The sequence below is a fragment of the Simochromis diagramma genome, unplaced genomic scaffold, assembly GCF_900408965.1.
Source record: "Simochromis diagramma unplaced genomic scaffold, fSimDia1.1 OVJJ01000510.1, whole genome shotgun sequence".
In the NCBI taxonomy this organism is placed as follows: Eukaryota; Metazoa; Chordata; class Actinopteri; order Cichliformes; family Cichlidae; genus Simochromis; species Simochromis diagramma.
In genome coordinates this window covers 1,750,048-1,773,068 of record NW_024387326.1, presented here as the reverse complement: position 1 = coordinate 1,773,068, position 23,021 = coordinate 1,750,048, and the positions used below count along the sequence as shown (strand labels likewise).

Sequence of the window (23,021 nt, the reverse complement as noted above, 5' to 3'; positions counted from 1 at the left end):
GGCATTCTTTCAGACACATATGATTGGACTTAAAGATGATCGATGACGAAAAAAAGGCCGAGATAATGGGCAAGATTAACAACAGAAATGTCGTCTTCTCTAAGCTAGCTAAACTAAATACAACTACAATTACCTCACAGTTGTTACAGCTTTGTGGGCATTTATTTATGCACAGCTCTCTTAAGGTCCCACCACATTTGAGTCAGGTTGAAGTCTGGACACTTTGATTCTTTTCTTTCTCAGTCGTTTTGTTGTAGATTTGCTGCTGCTCTGGGGATCACTGTCTTGTTCTGTGACCGAGTTTTAGCCACGTTTTAGCTGTCGGACAGATGTCCTCATATCTGACTCTAGATTACTTTGATAACCAGAGAAGATCATGGTCAACTGAGTGACTGCAAAGTGCCCCAACCATCACCCCTACACATCCACAAAGTTACCACAACATCATGGACATATGATCTCCACCTTAGCTTTGTCCTTCTGAAAGGGATTGTTCCAGAAGTCTTGTGGTTTGTCCAGCTTAGCTGTGCTGCCATGCAAGGGGCTTACACCAGGCAGGATGTCCAAACGAGTTACACTGGTTCAGTCTTTTTTTTTGTTTTGGTCTTTTTCTTGGCTTTGTGTTGTCACACACATAAATGCTCCAAACCAGCAAACTGTCAAAACTTCTGCCTTTCATAGAGGTGTTCATACTTCCTTATGATCAATTATTCAGTAGAATAATTTGAGTAGAAGCGGCTGTCTGCTACTTCCCTTATTAATTTCTATAGAAGCTGTAAGGATGTGCTTAGTATTTCACAAATTGCCTCTGTATATTGGCTTCATCTTGTTTGAATAAACGATAGTGTAATATGTTATGTGTTGCTGTTGCATTTAATTTATTTTGAAACCTTTTAAAATTAGGACCAGATTTTTTCTTTTCAAGTCCTGAAACGTAAAACCTAAAGCCTCAAATAACTATTCAATTTGCAATTTAAAACTACACTTATTCAGACAGGTAACACAGCCTTTGTAGAGAAACAATAATATTAATAATATTAACAGGTGGACACTAAGGTTTACCTTCAGCACTTGAATATATAGCAAAACATTTATGGACATAATCTGTTTATTTGTTTGTCACTTATGGGGTTAAATAGTGGTTAAGAAAAAGCTGTAAACCTTTGACCTTTTGGATATATTCTGGATATATATTTTTCATATATTTTAACTTAACTTTAAAGCACCTTTTTAAACGGCATTGTTATTTTAGGTAACACTGTTTTTATTTTGATGTATTTTAACTTTCACAGTTTACTCGTGCTCCTTTCTTTTGTGTAATTTTCTTCCCATTGAATGATTTTTCTCTCGTCATTTTATATTTTACTCGCCTGGGCTATGCCACTTTATTCACGCTCTTTTTGTGTAAGTTGTGTTTTCAGTGAAAAATGCAGACCTGATTTTAACTCAGTATCCCAAAGAGAATCAGTTAAACTTGTTTTTGTTTTACTAATGTGGCAATAATGAATTGGAAGCCAACTAAGAACCTCTAACAGCTTTGTTGTGCAGCTAAAATTGTAAATGACTTCCATTCAAAGCTCTTTACAGCAACTAGTCAGTTGTTTCTGGGTTTTTTTGGACGCTTTTGTTTTTGTACTTCAGTGTCATATGGACAAGAGAAGCCAGGAATCGATCCAAAAACACTGCAATTATGTGTCTGTCTCCAGAGCCACCGCTACCCAACAAGTGATGTCAGAAGCCGGATACGTAACTCGCCACTGATTGGCTCGAGAAAAACAAGAGAAAACAACTCTCAGCCCAGTTTCACTAACCTTAAGACACCATGCCAGATTTAATTTCATTGGATTACCAGGCCTCTTGTTCACACAGGTGGTCATAGGTACAGTCAGTCTAGAGCCAACAGATGCCTCTTTTCAGTCTGAATGGGGGCTTTCAAACCAGCTTTTTATTTAACTGAGGGTGATTGAAGGCTAATCTGAGAGTCTCAGCCTTATTCCTGAACGCATGTAGAATAGGAAATACGTGCTTCACTGCGCAGCAGGCACAATGTTCATTCATTTGTTTAAATTGCTTAAATATTAATTAATCAACCCGTGTAAATGAAGTGACAGCTGCTCTAGGGATGAATGCTTACGTGAAAGCTGTGTGTGTGTGCGTGCGTGCGTGTGTGTGTAAAGTCAATGTCCAGAGGAAGGTCATGACTTATGAGGAACAATATAGACTACACACACACACACACACACAAATTTTCTGACTCTTTGAACACTGTCTGTTTAATTAAGAAGTAAAGTGTCTTTTCTTCAAGAAGCAAAACAGGGAAGGACATCTCCCATCACTGCTAACACATCTGGTGCATACAGACCATGGTTTAATTCGTGTGGCATGCTCTACAAATGAAAAACAGGAAAGAAAAAAGCAAAGAAAGCAGCTGAAGCAACAGAAGACATCAGACGGCTCAGACTCGATGCGACAGCTTAGAGTCAGGACAGACAAGACTCGGGAATACACAGTTAAGGCTTCGTGACCAACACAATCCAGCTGCTATTATTGAGTCCAGTCAACGAGTTAGGTCAGACATCTAGTCAAACACTTAAAACTGGTAAAGGAACGACAAAGTATGTGACACTAAAACGCCGCAAATTTAGTAAAAAAAACTTGGGCTCTGACATTTTTATCTAAGTTTGCTAGGGTGCTACAGTCAAGCTTAGTTGCTTAGATTGCAGCAGGGGAAGACGTTTCTTTCCTTAATCAATAATGTATTCATTTCGATACAGGCAAGTCTGCATTATTCAACAAAGGCTGTGGAATGTATGGGAGGGAGTACCACAAGGCGTAGATACTGCAACATTCATCTAATTAACAAGCAAGAAAGACAGACAGCAGGATGGAGCGATGGGATAAAGGATCGAGGGACAACACGTGGAGAAAGCAGAAAATGGAAACAATGAATACAAGGAAAGTGAGAGCGCAATGAAACGTATACATGTTTGTTTTGGGTCTTTCGTGCCCCGAAACAAACATGTATACGAAGATGTTTGTTTTGATTTAAGTTAAGAAAATGATTTAAACTTAAGCTTTGTACAGTTTAGTATGGAATAGGGCTGCCACGATTAGTCGACTAGTCACGATTACGTCGACTATCAAAATCGTCGACGACTGATTTAATAGTCGACGCGTCGCTTAAAGCTTTGTAAGATCACAAAAGACGCAGGAACAAGTAGTAGGATTTAAGAGTGTAATAACGGACTGAAACAGAAGATGGCAGCACTGCATGTACAAGGATGCCAGCTGCTGTTAAACCCCGAAGAAAAAGTAGCTCTGTCCCAGAATTCATAGCGCAGCCCAGCTCAGTTTCCAACAATGGTGGCAGCTATTACTCTTATTATTCTTTCTGGGTCACAAAATAGACATTTAACATATTTTCAGGCGAGAATGTAACTGTGTAAACCTCAAATATCTGCTCAGTTTATCATGACACCACATATTTTCAAAAGCGCTCCGACGTTTTCGGAGACGTCTGTTACCCACTAGCTCGATAGCTAGCCGGGGGCAAGGCTCACTAGAGCCCGTGAGAACACCGGACTCCCAGCAAATCGTTTTCAAACCCACTGCCATCTTTCGCTACTCAGGTTAAACATATATAAGTGACTTAGATAACTTAAAAATGTTATTGTTTGGCTTTTTTTTAGTATTTTATTTGTTCCTGAGTAAATCGGTTTGGCTGAGATTAAAGTTTTTACACAGCTGAATAAACGTCAAGCAGACAGCTGATTATCAGAAGTATGAGATGCTCAAGAATATACTCTGGTGTCCCGTTATATTTTAGATAGCAAGGAGTTTATTAAACTTCACCAAAACAATCTGCAAATTTCATTAAAATTTAATAAACTATCATCTTGTCTTTATTTTTAGTTAGCACACACCTTAAACACTTAAAGCTGTAAGCTAATGATAGTTATATAAGAACAGATGCATGCTGGTGCAATAAGCTGTACGTTTTACGTCCAATGGATGCATGATCTGATTAGTCGACTAATCGCAAAAATAATCGGTGACTAGTCGACTATCAAAATAATCGTTTGTGGCAGCCCTAGTATGGAAGCCCCTCCACTAAAAACAAAAAGGCTCCATAACTCAACATTTCGACTTATTTTCTCATAATTTCAACTTATTTTCACAAAATTTCAACTTATTAACTCAAAATTTTGAGAAAAGTTAGCGCTGCCAATCAGTAATCGTGAATGACGTCATTTCCTTGTTACCCAGAAGCTGAAGCCCTCAGGTACAAATGCTACAGCTAAGCTACCGGTATTACATCCAGTCATGAACGCACAGATTGCTGAGTGTTTACAGCGTGGCTTCAAAAATGATGAAATCCTTGTGTTATTAGCTGAATCACATGGCGTTACTATCAGCAAACGTACTCGCGAAAGCGCCAATTTGTTGCGATCCGGTTTTGAGTGCACATTACTCTGCGTTATATGCTTCCGATTAACAAGAAAGTGACCTCATTCACGTAGATTACTGATTGGCAGAGCTAACTCGAAATTTCGAGTTATTAACTCGAAATTTTGAGAAAAGTAACTCCAAATTTCGAGTTATGTTTCTCCAAATTTCGAGTTACGTTTCTTGAAATTTGGAGTTAATAAGTCGAAATTTCAAGAAAATAACTCGAAATTTCAAGTTATGGATACTTGTTTTTTGTTTTTGTTTTTTTAGTGGCGGAAACAAGCTTCCATAGTTTAGTTATTTAACTGTCTCTGAGTTTTTCTGTTTCTGGGTCAGGGTTTCTTGTTTGTTGTTGTTAGGTTCCTTTTGTGTCTTTGTTTCTCTCTCTGTCTCTCTGTTTGTTTATGTGTGGGTCTATGTGGTAATAGCGCAGTGACTGTTCAGAGGCGGGGATGTCTTGGTCCCCGCCCTCCAGCTTGGCACACCTGCGACAATCAACTCACCTGCTTCTCGTCTGATGATTATTCGGCTCCCTTCAGATACGGAGGACATTCCTTATTCAGCACTTGATCCACAAATCAGTCTCAGTAGATACTCATCTCGGTTCTGTAAGTCTGATCACATGCCCGCCTCTCATCATTCTCTCTTCTGTCCAGGAGTTTGTCCTGCTTTCCTCGATGATGATTTGTGAGTGTGAGTTGGAGAGAGAAGTCTGTTTCGCTATTGAGCCTAAGGACAGAGTGGAACCCATTGGACCATCGGCTTGGATACTTTGCATAGAGACTGTAAATGATCCCTTTTTTTGCATCACTGTAAATAAACTCAGCAAACTACAATCTGAGTCTGTGTTTTGAGTCCTGCCTGCTCTCAGAGTATTACAGGGGGAAACTCTTAGATGGTATTCTCCAGAGGCTAACGTGGAAATGTCTTTGACTGGGAGTCAACAGCACCAAGAGATTTAGCCTCAAGGCAAACGAAACATACACGCACGAGGTAAAGTGCACGCAAAGGCATTAAAGCATGTAACGTATACGCAGGGAATTTTCACACACATCATACAAGCGCGGAGGCGTAATCGTGAACAGACAAACATACTGAGGGTCTTACAAGGCATAATCATTGGAGGCGAGCTTCACCTCATATTTCACATGAGGATTAGCGGAAATCTGCTTGGAAGAAGGCGGCACGGAGGCTCGGCTACTCACTAAGGTAGCCGAATAAACCTTTAACTACAGAGGGTGAGACATTATATAACCTTTGCAATGAAATGAGAGGAAACCACAGAGGCAAAGTCTGTAAGGGTCTTCATCGTATATTAAGTTATGCCCCTCAACATGTGTTAAAGTGCACAGAAAACCATTTCTGGTCAAACTTCAAGCCTGAATTTCTTATTAAACACAATGAGAAAATGTTTTTAAACCAGTCCAACCACTTCTATAACAATTTATAGCTCTGCACACCAAAAATATACATAAAAAAGTATTGAGTAACAAAGACTTTTATGCACTGAAAACAATTTTTTTTGGAATGTAGTGACTGAGTTGAAAGCATTGTTACGTATTATATTATGTAAGTCACAAGGTTTTCACTCAAAAGGAACATACAGTCCATCATATCTAATGTATAAGGACTATTTACATCTTGGATGAGCAGTATGTAGGTTTAAAGCTACACAAAAGGTGCAAGGCAAAGCAAAGAGAAGACAAAGTGCTGTGATGAGCACTTTAAAGTGGAATATTTTCTCCTAATATGATGTGCTGACAGGAGAAATATAGTGTATACTAGAGACCACTTTTACGTGGTCTTGGTCTTGATTTGGTCTCGACAGACTTCGGTCTTGGTCTCGCTGTCTCGGTCTTGCTCTCTCAGATCGACATAGTGGTCGGGAGATTTGGAGTCAACAGTATCCATGACACACAACGTAACATTCGATAATCTGTCATGCGCAAAAGCATCAGCTCTAAGAGCCGTGCTTACAGAGTGCTTTGTAGTGAATCAGAAGAGTCGACTCCCATTGAGCGAGAGCCGGCTCCTCACTTAATTTCCTTTCGCTGCTCAGCTCTCACACAGTGGCCCAGCTATGCTCCAATCCCTCCATATTGTGGCCAATCACATGCAAGGATATAGGATAATATCATTATGTGAAAAGCAGAGAGGGTGAGAGACGCGGCAGTCAAGTGGAGCGTGCGTCTGTCCTCTCAGTAAGTGAGTGAGACAGTAGACAGCGGTGAGGAGGGCTGTGCGAGTGCATCGCAAAAACACATAAATATGCCCGACACCTGTAAACGAACCAGCATCTGGCTGCAGTTTAAAGACTTTTTTGTCTCGGTTTTGGACTCGTCTCGACTTTGTCTTGGTCTTGACTCGGTCTGTCTTGGTCTTGGTCTCGATACCTTCTGGTCTTGGTAGTGTCTTGGTCTTGGTTTAGGCGATCTTAACTACAAGTCTAGTGTATACTTCTATTAGCAGTGTTGTGGAGACCCAAATCTATTTACACAATCAAAATGTAGAGAACTGTCCCCTGTAGTAGTTGGTGTTAAGAGTTGGTTTAAGTCTAGCCTAAGGTAAAGTTTATTTTAAGCTAGAGTTACTAGCAGGTCTAGATACCACTTGGTATCTAGGCCTACCTACAGCAAACCGGTTGAAGGGTTTGCTGTAGGTTGGTGACAGTCACTGTGACATCATTTGCTAAAGTTCCCATCGTACAGGCCTATAGACTGATCAGTGGGTGTGAGGAAAATTTGTGTATTCACAAACTGTTTGCCAAATGGTTTGTGAAGGTTGCTAAAAATTGTTAAAAACCAGTGGCAAAGAGGTTTGCAATGCTGCACCAAAAACCTTGTCATTTCATCAGTCAGTTGCACATTACTGCTTGTCACTCATAGTTTGTATGGAAATATTAATGTTGGCCTAGCAACTGGTGGTTGCCAACGTGTCTCTAGACCTGTGTGACTGAGGCCTTAAGCAGGGAGTAGTTACAGTTTGGGTTTGAGTAAAAATACAGAAAATAATTGTAAGTCAATGTAATGTCCTGTGACCCTGAAGGAAGCAAAACTAAGTGTGTGTGTGTGTGTGTGTGTGTGTGTGTGTGTGTGTGTGTGTGTGTGTGTGTGTGTGTGTGTGTGTGTGTGTGTTGCTGAAATAGGTGGAGTGTGGCAGGTGCCAATCAGGACATTCAGTAATTCCCTTCCACTCAACATCACCTCTGGTCAAAAAGAGGGATTATCTCTTACCCCTTCATTTCTCCGCATCCCCTCTCCACCTACTCTATTCCAGCTCACACCTCCTCCCTCCTCCTCAGCCCTCTCCTGCAGCACTTATCTGTTTCTCTCCATCCCTCCTATCTCTTAGAACTGTGCCACATCTAGCATTACAGGATCAATAAACCATTACCGCAGTACCTTTAAGACATTTGTATATTTACTGTAAATAAACAAGATAATCTCTGAGAGGTTCTACAGTCTTAACCAAACTGCATGTTTTATTGTGGACCACAGGGTTAGATTTGGTGGAAAATCTGTTGAACTACTTTAGAGGAAGATAGCTTAATGGCATAAAACACGAAGATTGACGCTTTTCCTTTAAGGGCAAATGGACCAAAAGATTTAAGATTTTCTTGAACAAGAGGATCTTGAAAAGAGAGAAATGTTTACAGAAAAGTGCTAGAAAAGACTTAAGACACACTACAGCCATTAGGATGGGGAAGGAAATGAAAGAATTCAGAGGAAGTGTAGCTGTAATCTTGAGTAACATTAGCACTAATGACACAAGCATAACAGTTTCATTGGTTTACAGCAATTATACCAAGGCACTGCATCACAGATTAGCTAACAGTGGCATGCGGATGTTCAAAAATATATCTAACACCATAAAGCTGGTCCGGCTGTCATCGAAGTCACTGACAACAGTATGAGAGGTCAAACACACTCAGACTTAAGGAAACACCAGCAAACAGAAAATGTCAAAACCATACAAAACACAACAAACACAGTGGAAGTTATATAAAAAAAATGGAAGTTGAAACCTCAGAAAACACAATGTAAGTATCTTTGGGGAGACAATAATGTGATCTAACAACTGCTAAAGTGACAGAAGCTAAAATAAGTGAAAGATTGCACTGAGACACACTTAAAATAAGCAGTGGATTCATCAGTGTTGTCAGGTAGAAAAAGATGCAGGTCATGTGTGTTTTAAATGCATGATTCATATAATACTGTAGGTACTTGTTTGGTATTGGACACTTACTGGAAGCTTGTCATGTCCGCAGCTGTTCCGTCACGTTATTGTCTCCCCAAAACACTTCTGGCATGTTTTGTAAAAGGTTTTTTTTGTGAGTTATGATGGCATTTTTTCTGTTTCCGTTGTGTTTTATGACACTTTCATTGTGTTTGTGTGCTTTTTGCAGCTTTTTTTCTAGTTCCTGTCTCCATGAGTAACAGTATGCTTCACCTCTCAGAGCCACCGCTCCAGATACGTCCAGAGACAGATCACTCTCTGCCTTCCTCAGCCAACATCTGTGCATGACTAAATGTACATATTTAGACATGTTTTCTCTGGATATGTTGTGTTTGTTCGGTGATCAAGAAGGAGCGAGGACTGCTGTAATACCCAGTGAGATCAGTGCATGGACAACCAGTGCATTAAAACACAGAATGGCATCATTATTGTAACACACTGAACAGAGGAGCAGTTTTCCTCCATTATCTGCAGTGATGAACCTTAAATTCTATGATTGTGGCAGGTTATTGTATCAATGTTGCTCGACATCACTACGTACGTTTTGTTTATTACTATGCACATGTGCATTTCTGTCCTCTTTTCTGGTTCTGATTCTTCTAAACTAATGAAGGTGGTAATATATATTTATAAATGACGTTCAGTTCTACTCAACAAGCTCCCAATTACTGAGCTACAGTACAGGGAAGAATTTGTTTTGGACAAAACCGTTGTTGCTCACCTGGATGATGCAATATAGGTTTTCACTTGTATCATAAAGCATTGCTTTCTTAAAGGTGTCCTTTAACAGTTTAATATGATGAAATTATTATCTCCACATAACAATTCTCATCTTGCCCCGCTCCCTCTGTTACAATCTGGCAAATATGACAAATTCCAGGAGCTAAGCACTGACACATGAAACCACACAATCATGCGCTGTTCATCTGCTCCTATTCAGGGTTCGATGAGACTGGCTTTGCTTATTCAAATGAGGGGACCAATCAAGACTCCAGCACCATGTCTGAGGGAATCCTGCACAATGAATGGAGATTTCCCAGATTAGAGCACACTGCACCACGCAGTCAGTGTTAGCCAGGCTACGGCAACACCCACTCCTTTCACATTTCCTTCTCTCGCTCTCTCTCCTCGCCTTTCTCTTGTTTAGTCACTACATCCCTCATTCTGTCCTTTCTCCTGTTCTTTTTAAATACTTTCTCCTTCCAAACCAGTCCTCCAACACTTTTCTGCAGATACTTACCTCATCCTCCTACCTTGTTTTCGCTCCTCCACACGTCTTTCTACCATCTACACCCTGGCTCTGCAGCTTCTTTTTCGAGATACCAACTGATGATATTATGTGAGGTGCAGCTATTTGGTGAGAACTCCCTTCACTTGGCGAGAGTTTGATTTCACGAGTTGTTGACGGTTATAACAGTAAAATACCCGAAAGCCGCAACTTTTGGCAAATCACATAAAGCCAAGCAATTTAACCATCAGTCTTTTCTCATATACTTTGCTCAGTATTGCGTCCATCCATCAACAACAACATCTTTCCGTTCACTCTACATCCTGGCTTTCATTCATCAGTTTACTTCTCCATACCTTGTCAGCCATGATCATGGACGACCCTCCATGAATGCCCAAGATTGGTATGAGCGTCTGCGAGGAAATAAAATCCAAAATCTGGGCGATGGCCTCTTGGTCAGTGCCGTCCCCGAACACCACGCCGTGGATCTTGGTTCCTGACATCAGGTCGCACATGTGGGTGATGATGCTTTTTGGATCAGTCTCATTGACCAGCAGTGTGACCACGTTGACATCGATGGGGTCTTCTTTGCTCCACAGCGCTCGGATGTCCCGGTCTGAGATGTAGCGCGTGCGTCCCAGGATCACTGCAATGTTCAGGACCGGCACTTTTTCTGAGCCACCAGTTCGCTGCTTTTGAGCCGCCACGGGATCGGCTATCATGGTCAACGCCACCAGGAGAGCCAGGGAGAGCAGCGTGCTATTACTTCCGCCGTTACAGCTGCGATTGCTGCCCCTTCTACTCCTCCTCTTATTTCTTTTGCTGCTGAGGGACATACTGCCAAACCACTTCATCCCCTACATGAAAGGAAGTTGAGGGGTGAAAGAGACGGATGAAGACAGATCAAAGCGTGAATGAGATTGGAGAGAGAAAGAGGTGTGGAACGATGAGGGAGAGAAAAAGCACAGATAAGTTGTTAATGTACAGCTCTTAAAACCCACACGTTCAGGTAGGAACTTTCTTTTTCGTCTTCATTTCTCCTTAGTAACTTTGTTAAACACAAACCCTGCGAGGTGGGAGATGGCCTTGTGAGGAAGTTGTGGAGGGGTGAAAGAAAAAGAAGATGACTAACAAGTATAAACTTTATGGTCACGACTGCAAGAATCAGATGATTCAGGAGCAAGCTGTTCAGTATTCAGAAAAGGCAACAAGACATTTTTATAGTGTAATAACCCAACATTTGCCAATCGGCAAAGAATGCTACTCAGCTTACAGTACAAAAGGATTTCTATGACAATAATAGACAAACTGTCAGATAGATACTTTCAGCTATGCCATTATTTGCAGTGTTTTGCAGAGCAGACAAATAAAAATGTGTGCATGTACGTGTGCGTAAGAGGCTGACGTAACAGTGGGCAGACTGAGGATCATTCAGTTCAACTTTATCTACCATAAAATATGAGAAGTGGCAGCCAGAAGTGCTCTTTGTCACATAAACATCATGGCTCGAGAACAAATGATAACAGTCTTCCATTTGGACTTTTTTTTACCAACATAGTCAGTATAACTTTTAGTTCAGTGCTACTTAGATGGGAAACATTATAATTGCTAAACAAAAGTATCAGTGTTTAGTCTTAGAGTTGACCGTTCTGGTCAATTGTTTTGTCAAGAGCTGACCAAATTTTTTACTACGTGGACAATTTCTTGTGTAGAAATGCACAACATCAATAGCCTTTTAGGATAAATTCAATACTTTTGGCAGCTAGAGGAACAGGCTATCAGTCAGCAACAAGGTGTTGCCAAAATACTGGACCCACCTATGCTTACATTAGCTTAACTTGTGGTATAGCGGTTAACACATTTGCCTTATTCAGTAAAGATCTCTGGTTCATATCTGGGAGGACACTAATCCACATAGTGTGACCCTAACTCCAGTCCCAAGCGTGGATTAATGGGAGGGTCGTATCAAGATAGGCATTCGATGTAAAGTTTGTGCCAAATCAAGTGCTGGAAAATGAGACAGCAGCTGAAAGTACCTTCTGCTTACTTAGCTTTTTCTCACAGTGGGTTCCAGATTTACTGACATCATTACAAAGAAGCCAACAATGTTTCTGCAATTTGTTTTTACCTCAAATCATCCATCCATTTTCTTCTGCTTATCAAACTCAGCTATTATTTGGTGAGACGCTAGGTCCACCCTAGACGCCATCATGCCCAACACTACGTGATGCTGAAAAACTAGTTTGTGATTTTTTTACGTGGACTGCCGTAATCCTTTATAATCAGGTTGTTCTTAAATTACCATAAGAAGCCTTCACTGGATCCAAAATTCTACAGCGAAAGCAATAACTGGAACTAGAAAAAATGAGCACATGTCTCCCATATTAGCTTCTCTTCACTGACTCCCTGTTTAATCCAAAATTGACTTTTCTAAATTTAAATCTCCTGTAAAACCAGCTCCCAGTTTGGATTCAAGACGCAGACACTCTCTCTACTCTTAAGATTAGACTTAAAACGTTCCTCAGTTTGGCCTGGATCAGGTTACCCTGAACCATCTCTTAGTTATCCTGCAATAGGCCTCGGCTCCTAAGAGGACATGATGCTCCATCCCTGCCCACATTGTTTTTTATCATTCCATTAATCCAACTGCTAAGCGCTCTTTTGAAATCTTATAGATCAATAAGCATTGAAACCTTACATCAAGTCAACTTTTTTGCATTACAAGTTTGATTAATTTTATGGTAAATATTAAAATATCTTATTTTAATAAACATACACAAACTTTTTGATGCATGCTCAATCATCCAGGTAGGTAAATCCCAAAAACTTTTTGGGCATTTTCTTTCTTTCTACTTCTTTCTAGAAGACATTGAAAAAAATCTATAAAAGTTAAACAGTGTATGAAACTATTGGGTGCAAAGGTCACACCCAGGTTTTCATTAAATGCCTCACCGAACCGACGCGCTTTTCCAAAATACTCAAGTTGTATGGAAACCCATCAAAAAACCTAATGTTGCTAACACAGATAAACTCACAAAGAGATTAGTTTGTACCCCATAGGTAAATATGAAGCAAACTAAATAAAGCTAAGAAAAAAAAAAGCAGACCAATACAAAAGGGCGAGTCTTGCAAATAGCATGGGACGCTACAAAGCGCATGCCTCTGACGGAGGGGCAGAAGTACGGCGATCGAGGGCACCTCGCTGAAAACAAATGTTTGTGTGTGCCAACGTGACTAACTTAGACGGTGATCACAGCTACTCTGCACAAATCGAACAGAAAAGCGAAGCGACATCATCGCTTCTACGCAACCCCTCCCCCGTGGAGAGAGCACTCACGGCCTCCTTGAAAAGCCAGTGCTCAGCGAACATAAAACATCATCAGGCATTCTAAGACTTATGAGCAGGTGTGCTGAACGGTAGAGCGTGAGCGAGCTCAGAAAGACATGAAACATATGGTCACATAAAGCGTCCATGTGTATTGTTGACGATTTATGGATTCACTGACAGGCCCTTACGTTTTTGCATGGGTGCGGAGACCGCTGGTGCATAACTGATTCACAGGAGCTGTTGTTCAGCGTGCTGTTGTCAGAGGCAGCACAGCTTCGTGAGGTCACACTCTTACCATTAACATTAAAGACAAAATAGCATAGAAAGCAATCAACAGGGTGGCAAAAGTTTCCATGGACACACAGCAGACCAGAGTGACTCATGTCTCTTTGTCACTTCTCTTACTTAACAAGTTGTTTCAGAAAATATTAAAAGATTTTAATCAAAGAAGCTGAAAAGTCTGGGCCACAGGCCAAGGAAGAAGCAATCTGCTTTTTGTTCAGACTGTAAAGAGTTTGGAAACCTCAAACATCCGATCCTCCCCATCAACTAGTGCACATACTCACATCGCATGCTTGAATCCCTCTGAAGGCTGCAGGGGCGAGCACAGCTCTCTATTCACCAGCCTTGTGGCGTGCAGTTTCTTTCTCAAGTGCCTTCAGTGGCCCTTTCTGTTGTTTTTGTCATAAACATTGTGGCCTAATCATCGTGCCTTTCAGCCTAAGAAGTGCAATGAAATGCTTTTTATTTTCTGACTTTTTTTGTTGTTGTTTATGACCGCTCAACACAAACTGCTTGAAACACAGAGAAAGATTGTTCTCCACTGTCTATTTCAAAGTATAATGATAGTTTCAGATTACTTTCTGTAGGCTAGAATTTGTCATACCTTGTGATTTTGTAATGAAATTGAGACTCCAAAGGACAGGCTCTAATGTGAGCTGAATAATGCATGCGGGCTCAACTGTGTCATCCTGTGTTTTTAAAACAAGCAGAGGAATGCTTGCCCCCCAACCCATCTCTTGCCCAACTAAGCAGAAACACTGAGAGAAGAGACCGGAGAATGAATCATCCAAAATCTCAGTCCATTCACTGCAGAGAGCGCGCTGATGCCTAATGGATTCCTAGTGTCTCTGTCAAGAAGTCGTCATATTCCTTTGTCAAAAAGCCTCAGGATTACATGCAGGCTTGCCCTGGCAGCTTGTGAAGTAATTGAATTCTATGGGACTGGCTTTTGTTTGAATTCAGGCTTTAAATGCATCATACATTACTTGGAGCGATCATCTCCATCCTGCTTCACTAGCCGAGAGACAACATAATCGCAAAGTCCTTTTTAATGTTTGCCACTTCCAAGCACACATTCCACTCAATAGTCACATCCATCCATCCATCCATTCACTTCCGCTTATCCTTTTCAGGGTCGCAGGGGGTGCTGGAGCCTATCCCAGCTGTCATAGGGCGAGAGGCGGGGTACACCGTGGACAGGTCGCCTGTCTGTCGCAGGGTTAAGACACAGAGACAGACCACCATTCGCACCCACATTCACTCCTTTGGGCAATTTGGATTAATCAATTAACCTATCCCCACAAGCTACATGTCTTTGCACAGTGGGAGGGAACCCATGCAAACACGGGGAGAACATGCAAACTCCACACAGAAGACCTGATGGTGGAATTGAACTCAGGACCTTCTTGCTGTGCAGCAACAGTGCTAACCACCGTACCACCATGCCACCGTGTTGCTCGATAGTCACAGTTTGATCCAATTAGCAAAAGCTTCTATTTCATCATTTAATTCTTTGGTATTATTATTCATTTTTGTTCTCTTTTCTCCTTCCTCCGCTCGCCTGGTTCTGCCAGAGGTTTCTTCCTGTTAAAAGGGAGTTTTTCCTTCCCACTGTCAACAAGTGCTTGCTCATAGAACTCATCTGATTATTGGATTTTTTCTGTTTTCTCTGTACTATTGTAGGGTCTTTATAATATAAAACACCATGAGGCAAGTGTTTTTGTGATTATTAAAAGTATTTCTTTCAATTCAGTATTGAATTGAACTGAACTGAATTTTGTTTGTGTAACATTACCTGTGGAGCAGATTACATTTACAGTTTTTCAGAAGAGAGCTTGAGCAGAATCTGTTAAAGAACAGCATTCCAGTCTTAAGTTTCACCATTTAGAGGCCTTATGAAGCCCACACAGTCTGGAAAGTCTCCACGGAGGAGCTTTGGTGGACATGCTCTTAACTAAAACAACACTGTTCTATAAATGTGCACTGTGCATGCATGAATATTAGTATTTGTTTGTTAGTATTTGTTTCTCGTGTTCTCTTTAGATGATGCACACACACACAAAACAAAACAGATAGCAAGCTGTTAGACAATTTCATGAGATGCAGCATCCGTCGTGGAAAATGATTTAGGGAAAGTGCGCACACGCAGCCTTTGCTCTGAGTAGCCACAGCGACGGGACTCAGCACAAACCAGTTTCATAAAAAAGGGTCAAAATGGCACCAATTTGGTGTAATATGGTATTTATAGAAACAGGCGAGTCGGGGATGACAAGATTATGTTTCAGTTCCAATTGGTGCCGTGGAAATCTGACAAACAAAAGAGTGTTGTGGTTTTTTTGGTTTTTTCTTTTCCTTGTCACAACTCTGCAGCAGTACAGGGATATTTTGGGGCGATGAGAAAAGCAGTAGAGGATAAAAAAAATAGAGGAAGTAAAGCAAGGCAGGCAGAAAAAAAGTGGTATAATAAAAGAGGGCGAGAAATACAGAAAGAAAGGGAGAGAGAGAGAGAGCACCCCCAGCCAAATCGTATTGGGCAGTTTGTCGTCACACAAAGGCTACCGTTTCTTGGCACCACAACCGTAAATGATGTTTGGCAGGCGCATCCATACTACTGGCTAGTGTTCACACATGCACACATACACACACACAGACTGCTATTTCCTCACGAGCATGAGGCACAAAACAGATCCTCCCTGTGCGTGCGCGTATTCATTTCAATTCTTCACTCTTGGTGATCCGTCAATAAGAAAGTGAGGCGCTTTTATAGGTATCATTTCATTTCCTGTTCTACATATTCAATCACAGGACGCTCTCCACGCAGACACTTCGGCAATAAAAAATCTCTCTCGCTAAGCCACGGCCGCAATTCCCTCGTGCTTCACGGTCACAAACCCCACATTTCCGATCCGCACGCAACTAGGTTTCACATGCATCAATAATTCAAGCTGCATTATCTTTATGTAACGGTTAATATAATTGCATGTGCCGCCGTGGCCACATTTGTTCTTTCTGCTATCTTCTACGTGGTATAAAAATTAGATTAACATAGTTTACACACTCTATGATTTATTTACACGGTCAGAGTGGTTGATACTGAGGGTGATAAGTGTGATTCTTGCTATGCCACAACCCAGGGCATGGATGTGTGGGTATGTATGCGTTACAAGAGTGTCCCAAATACTGCATGCTTTTCATTCCATCCCTCACTAGCTCATCTGTGACTTCGTTCATCACTTCATACCTTCACTTATCCATCTGTCCTCACTTTCATCTTTCATACTACATCTTTATGCCATCTCGACCATTTGCTACCAAACTGAGCTAACTTGAGGCACTGTGTGTATTCTCAAAACCATTATTCTCCATTTGTCATTTTTCTTTAGAGTCTGACCCATATATGAGGGTGGATATATGAGCCGATATTAGCAGTTTGTTGAAATATGGTATCTGCATTTCTAAGGCAAAAATGTTTGAGTTTGTCCACCAGAGGGAACTACGAGATTCTCTCTCTTGGCGCATGTTGTTGGAACACCACAACCGCAACAAGCAGACTGAGAACAAGCATAAACAAACAATCCACGACTCTACTGTCATATTACCTTTTTATGGCCTCACAAATAAATGCTCTTAAATGTTAGAGAAATCAGTTTGGGTGTCTCAAGGAAAAAAATATTGTCCCGCATAGATTTGATTAGCAAATATTGGTATCAGTATCGGTTTTCCTTTTCCTTTTTGTTTCCCAGCACATATTCTCCACTTTCCTCTGTCAAGATCTGAAACTAAACAATTTATTCATGTTTTGGTGCAACATATTTTATACTCATAGTCGACCCTATGGTACAGTCGCTGGAACAGGCTCCAGCCCCCCAAAGACACTGAATTGGATAAGCAGAAGCAAATGGACGGATGCATATTTTACAGTCCAGACTAGCCTTTTTGGGGGTAGGCTTTGCTTATTTCAGCAAGATAATGCAACACAATTTACAATTTTGCAGGTATTGCTCCATAGAGGTTTCACAGTGAAAGTCTGGGTGCTAAGATGGTCTACCCTGCTGGAATCAAACAAAGAGGAACTTTCATTTGTTGCAGTATAAGACACTTATAACACATATTTGCTGTCAAAGCAGTTTTTAATGAGGGGAAAGCTGTTTCTTTGCACCAGAATCTAACCATTTTCTTCTCATTTTAATATTTTACGATGCTACAGCTTATTTATTGGCCTTTTAAACTCAGTAAATAACATGGTTGCATTTGGATGCCCCCCCCCCCCCCCCCCCTTCTGTATTGTTTGTCTTCCTGCCCCCACTCCATACTTGTAACACTGTGCCCAATTACACAAAGAATAATTCAACAATAGCTAAATACTAAAATAATTCTGCTTCGTTTTCCCTTTCTTTCCCCCTGCACACTTATTCTCCTATTATTTTGCAACTAATTTCATTCATTCCCCAGGTTCTCTATCCCTCTGTCCTTTTCTATTTCAAGAGTTTCATTCTAAAATGAGATTCTTCCATTTGAAAAAAACAGACACCAGGAGAAGGAAACTGTATGAATACCAATGTGCTGCTGAACTTATAGGTCTACTTTCCTTTGCATACGAACTAAGCATGCGAAGGAAGATTGGATACTATTTTTTCCAAAAATAAGACTGTAGTAAAGCTATTTTTCTTTCACCAGCTAATGGATTTCACCTTCTGTCATCTAACACCCATATCAAAAAGAAGCCTCTGCTAAACACACAAAGAGTTTTAAATTCTCATGTTTATAAGAACTAATAATTAGCATGAGTGTGTAAGGAGAGGAGTCAAAAATGTGCTACCTTAAGAGACCAAGGGTCAACCTTCCAATTTGGAAACTGAAGCCAACAAAGGAATCCCCAAAATGTATTAACTCTAGTGACCGCTTCAAGTTGGCTTCAGAAGTGAATTGTTCTCCACAGATGCACAGATGTTAAAATGCCAAACTTTATAGCATTAAAAAGCATGTTTACAGCCTGGTACAATTAACCATTTTGGTCCCCATTGTCAGTGTACCAAGGCAGTGATGTAGTGGTTAGCACTGCCGCCTTATAGTAAAGTGCTTTGGATTTAAAAATCCAGCCTGGGTCCTTTCTGCATGACAGACTGGATGTACCTTATGACATCTGGGAAAGGCCCCAGCCTCACAACCCTAAATTAGTCATAACAACTCCGTGGGGGAGGGGGGGTCATTTATTGTTATTATTTGCAGGAGTAAGGGGCATGACCGCTTTGATCAACAGGTGTCTCAACAGAGGCACCTGAAGCCTGACTTTGAATAATCAGAGTCACTGAACAGGACCTCTCCGCTGTGTCTCTGCTGTTGATTCCCTTTTGACTGTTTTTTGTGGAAATATCTGTGCTCCATTAGCATTAGCATTATCTGATAGCTTAGCACCCCACCCTCTTATCTACATATAGTCACTTCAGGCTCCAACAAAACAAGCGGATCCTTTAAATTGCAGAAACTGAAAAAGTCACGGTGGTTACATATAAGGTCTACATTGTTTTTTAAAAATGCTCATTAAAATGCTGCTAAACCCAGTTCACCGAAACCTGTGGAAGTATAGTGTTTGCAAATTAGCTGACAAGATTTCAGGTTACACTGCCAAATCAGTTCTCTCTCGATGGAGACTAACAGTTGTATAATATCTTTAATGATTCTGGGGGCTGCTCTAATACCTGCCAAATAACCATAACAATGTAATCAGGGCCAATTTTTTGTTTGAGCTGAGGCGTGACAAATTTCTGACAAGCTTGCTGACATAATGTGCCTTTTGTTAGACACAGTTCCTCAAACTTTGCTACACAATTCCCCATATTCCCCTCATATTCCTCTCCTTTGTCACCTCATTCCTCTGTCCATTTTTTTCCAGTCATTCTCTCATCCAGTCTCTCTCAGGCCCCAGCCATCTGCTCTGTGTGCCCTGACATGTGCATGAGCGCCCGTGAGAAGCCCAGTGGAAGTAATCGTCTGTTACCACTCAGGCTTCACCGTGTTGTGTGCCCACTGCGCATACCTCTTTAGCTCCCTGCAAACCCACTGAGTGTATGGGCACAAGAGAGGTAGAGAGAGAGAGACAAAGGAAGACATGAGATTGCTTGTGTTCTCTCTTATAATGGATGTGAACACAATTGTGCGCTCTCTCTGCTTCTTTGTTCTCCATCCATGCACCTGATGCCCCAATATACACCTAGCCGCCCCCCTGTCCCCCTCATTATACCAGAATTCACATTATAGTTTGACACCTCACTCATTTACTTTCGGCTCTTTTAGTGCTAATTGCATCAGTCACTTTCTGCTTCCTGCTCTGGAGCCTGTAGTAATCCCATGTTAGAGCAGCGTCTCTCTTTCTCAATTGCAATTTCAACGTGCTGTGATCGGCACGATGGGTAAAACATCTGCAGAAGAATGCTATTTAGATCCACGAGTAGGTTCACGTGCTACTTGATCTTGCCTTGTGGCATCACAAAGAGATCCAGATCTCGTGGTGTTTCTGGTTTCGCCCAATAAGTAAGCAATCTTTTCTCCTAAACCATCCCCGAAGGCCAGAGTCAGAGGTGATTTCAGGTGTTATTCACCCGTGAAAAGCACTGATGAATCCGAAGCACACGGACACTGCTGTGCAGGAGAAATCTGCTCTGTGCTCGACTTTAAAGTTGTCAGAGGGTATCCTCTAACCGAATCACTCTCTTGCTGTCTTCTGCTAATTCTGTCTTCATCTATATGTAAATAAAGGGCCATTAAAAATCAATCACAGCTATCTCCCCGTCTCTCTCCCTCAAACACATAGAGAAGATCTCGCTCTCCCGCTCTTTTATCTTCTCACACTCCCCATTTTCTCTTGACTCCCTTCTCCCCTGTGTCTGCTGTTGCTCCTGTTTTTGCATGCAACAATACTTTGAAGCTGTTTGGGCGCACGCATGCAAGCAAACGTTCACGTTTTTCACTCCTGCACGAGAGGGGAAAACCCTTCAACCGTGCACTGTAAGGCCTGACTCTACCTGGATGGAAGTAGTGGGTTTTAATACATTTGATCCTTTTGATGTCATGAAAAAAAAAACTGGCTTGCCCTTCCATGGGCAGCAGCCTCTGGATGCAGGGAGAGAGAGGGAAAGAGAGAGAGAGCTTTTCCGTGATAGAACTGCGCTTTAACAACGTGACTGAGGGAGCAGGAGGAAGAGAGAGAATGTGTGTGCGTTGGGGCTGGGAAGGGGTAGATGTAAATTCATTTGGATCTCCCCGTTTGGTTCAGTGAAGCCAATACAATACAAGTGCGACCCCTACTGGTGAAAGTGAAAGTGGGCCTGAATCCCCCACTCTTGGCTGAGACGCTCCTCGCACAGTGAAAGAGCTTTCTTTTCTCTCTTTTTTGAGCTCGTTCTAACTTCGTGTCACAGCTTAAGGGTGGAACAGGCACGATGTGCATCTCCCTTCTTTAAATTACAACTTTAAAAAGAAATTAACTACAGGCCTCCTTGATGTATGATGACTGTTCATCCAGATGCGGGATGAGAGGAGCTAGAAGTTGTGCCAACAATTGGGATGACTAAAAGAAAAAAAAAACGTGTTGTCCAACCTCTGAATAAAAGAATACTCATCGCTCAATCATCCATCTTTGTTTTTATCGGCTAAAACACGCTCGGTTTCTTGTGTCGGTGGTTATACTTTGAGAAACTGGAGAAGAGGAGTGCATGAGCCCCCAAAGATCAGCCGAAGAAGCTGTTTGATCTCTCTCTTTTTTTCCTCATAGCCGAGCTGACAGATTATAGCTCTAGGTGTGCCAATGAATTTAAGTTAAGGGAATAAACTGGTGTGTGTGTGTGTGTGTTTCTGTGTGTGCTGTACGCGCTGTGAAGCCGCCTGCGCTCCGCTCACTGCGCCAGTGTAAATTAATAGGAAATTATAGCGCTTGACGCGAGAGGCTGGACTGCAGAGTTTGCTTTTTTGTTTGCGTACCGACTCCCTTTAATCGTCTTCATCCACGTTGATCTTGTTTTATTATTATTCTCATTATTATTTAGAGCGCCGTTTCCCTGCGGTGTGGTGCCGCACTTTTTGGATGAGGGACGCTTGTGGGTAAAACAAAAAGGCGCCAGTGGCACGCGCCGATCAAGGGAGATGGGGTGGGTGGGGGGTTATGATCATCAAAACCCATTTTCGGAGAGCAATAAGAGATACGGCAAAGTACTTACAGCATCTCCCTTCCACAGAGCTCCAAAACAGTGGTGTGAGATGGCATTGCAACAGTCCCCTCTATCCTCCGAGAAACCATGTAGCCACTGATGGTCTCACAAACACTGCACAACAGGAGAGAGAGGGGGGGGTGAACAAAAAATCAACGACTCTCTCGCAATGAATTATTCCAGCGTGTCCAACAAAAAAGAAAAGAAAAGAAAAGAAAAAGAAAGAAAAATAAATGAATGAATGAAATCCCCCGTTTTAGCACTTCACAAGCGCGCCGCTCCGAATAAAAAACATTGTAATCCAATCTTCATTGTGTGTGCGCCTGTGCTGCTGATTCTCCACTGCAATCTCCACTGGCCCCGCGCATTGTGGGGGGGTGGGGGGTGGGGGGGTTCAACCTGCCTCGGTGCGATTGGAGCTCCCCGTATCCCGTTATTCCTGTCCCGGGAGGAGAGGAGCGCATAGGGGGAAGATGCAGACGCCGGACGCGCACATAGACGCACACGCACATTGACCAGTACAGCAGAGGCTCCGGCAGCCTGCGAGCCGTGCATGGGACCTTCTCCCAACGTTTCTTGTCGTTCACGCGTACGCGCGCGCGAGCATGTGTGTGTGAGAGAGAGAGAGAGAGAGGGAGAGAGAGAGCGTGCTGGCGTTTAGTCAGCGTGTGTGCCTGCGCGCTTCTGCAGAGGCAGGGGCAGCTGGATAGATGGACGGACTGGCGGTCCGTCGGTCTGTCGCTCTCCCTCTCTCTCCCCTGCTCTCTGCGCTAAAGCTCCATCAGGCAGCGGCTCAGTCCAAAAAAAAAAAAAAACCACACACAGTTGGGCTATATCACAAATGAGCGAGAGAGCACATTTTACCCTCCACTCCCGAAACGTTACACCATTTCAATTCTCATTTTTGTCAAGACTAATCTTCTTTTTGACAGCAGCGGCCCCCTCCATTCATTTTTTCCCCCCAACACAATCAATCCTTCCGGAAAACTACAGTAGAGCACACCATAGGTCCTACAGTGCAAAAGAAAAATATAATGTTAATATAATGTTATTATTGTACAATAAACTACATGGAGTGGATTTTTTCGCTTTGCCTGCTTTTTAATGCAGACAAAAACAAAAGGCTTGGCCTGAAATCTTCGCTGGTGATCTTTTACTGAACATGAATTATTTTTGCATTAATTAACCTACCTAGGTATGATGCCTTGGTTCTTGCTGATGTTCTCATTGGCTCATTGCTCAGATTAGAGCCCACCTGCTGGTTTCTTGTAGTGCTGTGCCATACTACAAATTT

The 23,021-nt window shown here is 41.9% G+C and overlaps 1 protein-coding gene across 1 annotated transcript in view; it reads right to left on the bottom strand.

Annotated features, from left to right (window-relative positions):
• grin2aa (glutamate receptor, ionotropic, N-methyl D-aspartate 2A, a) overlaps positions 1-22,475 on the bottom strand; it is a 159,442-nt gene extending 136,967 nt beyond the window's left edge. Inside the window, exons 1-2 of the mRNA XM_040005926.1 lie at positions 21,737-22,475; positions 10,270-10,770 (exon numbers count right to left, since the gene is read on the bottom strand). Of these exons, the coding sequence (XP_039861860.1) occupies positions 10,270-10,767 (498 nt within the window). The 5' untranslated portion in view covers positions 10,768-10,770; positions 21,737-22,475. The remainder of the gene's footprint in view (positions 1-10,269; positions 10,771-21,736) is intronic.
• Positions 22,476-23,021: the final 546 nt, after the last annotated feature.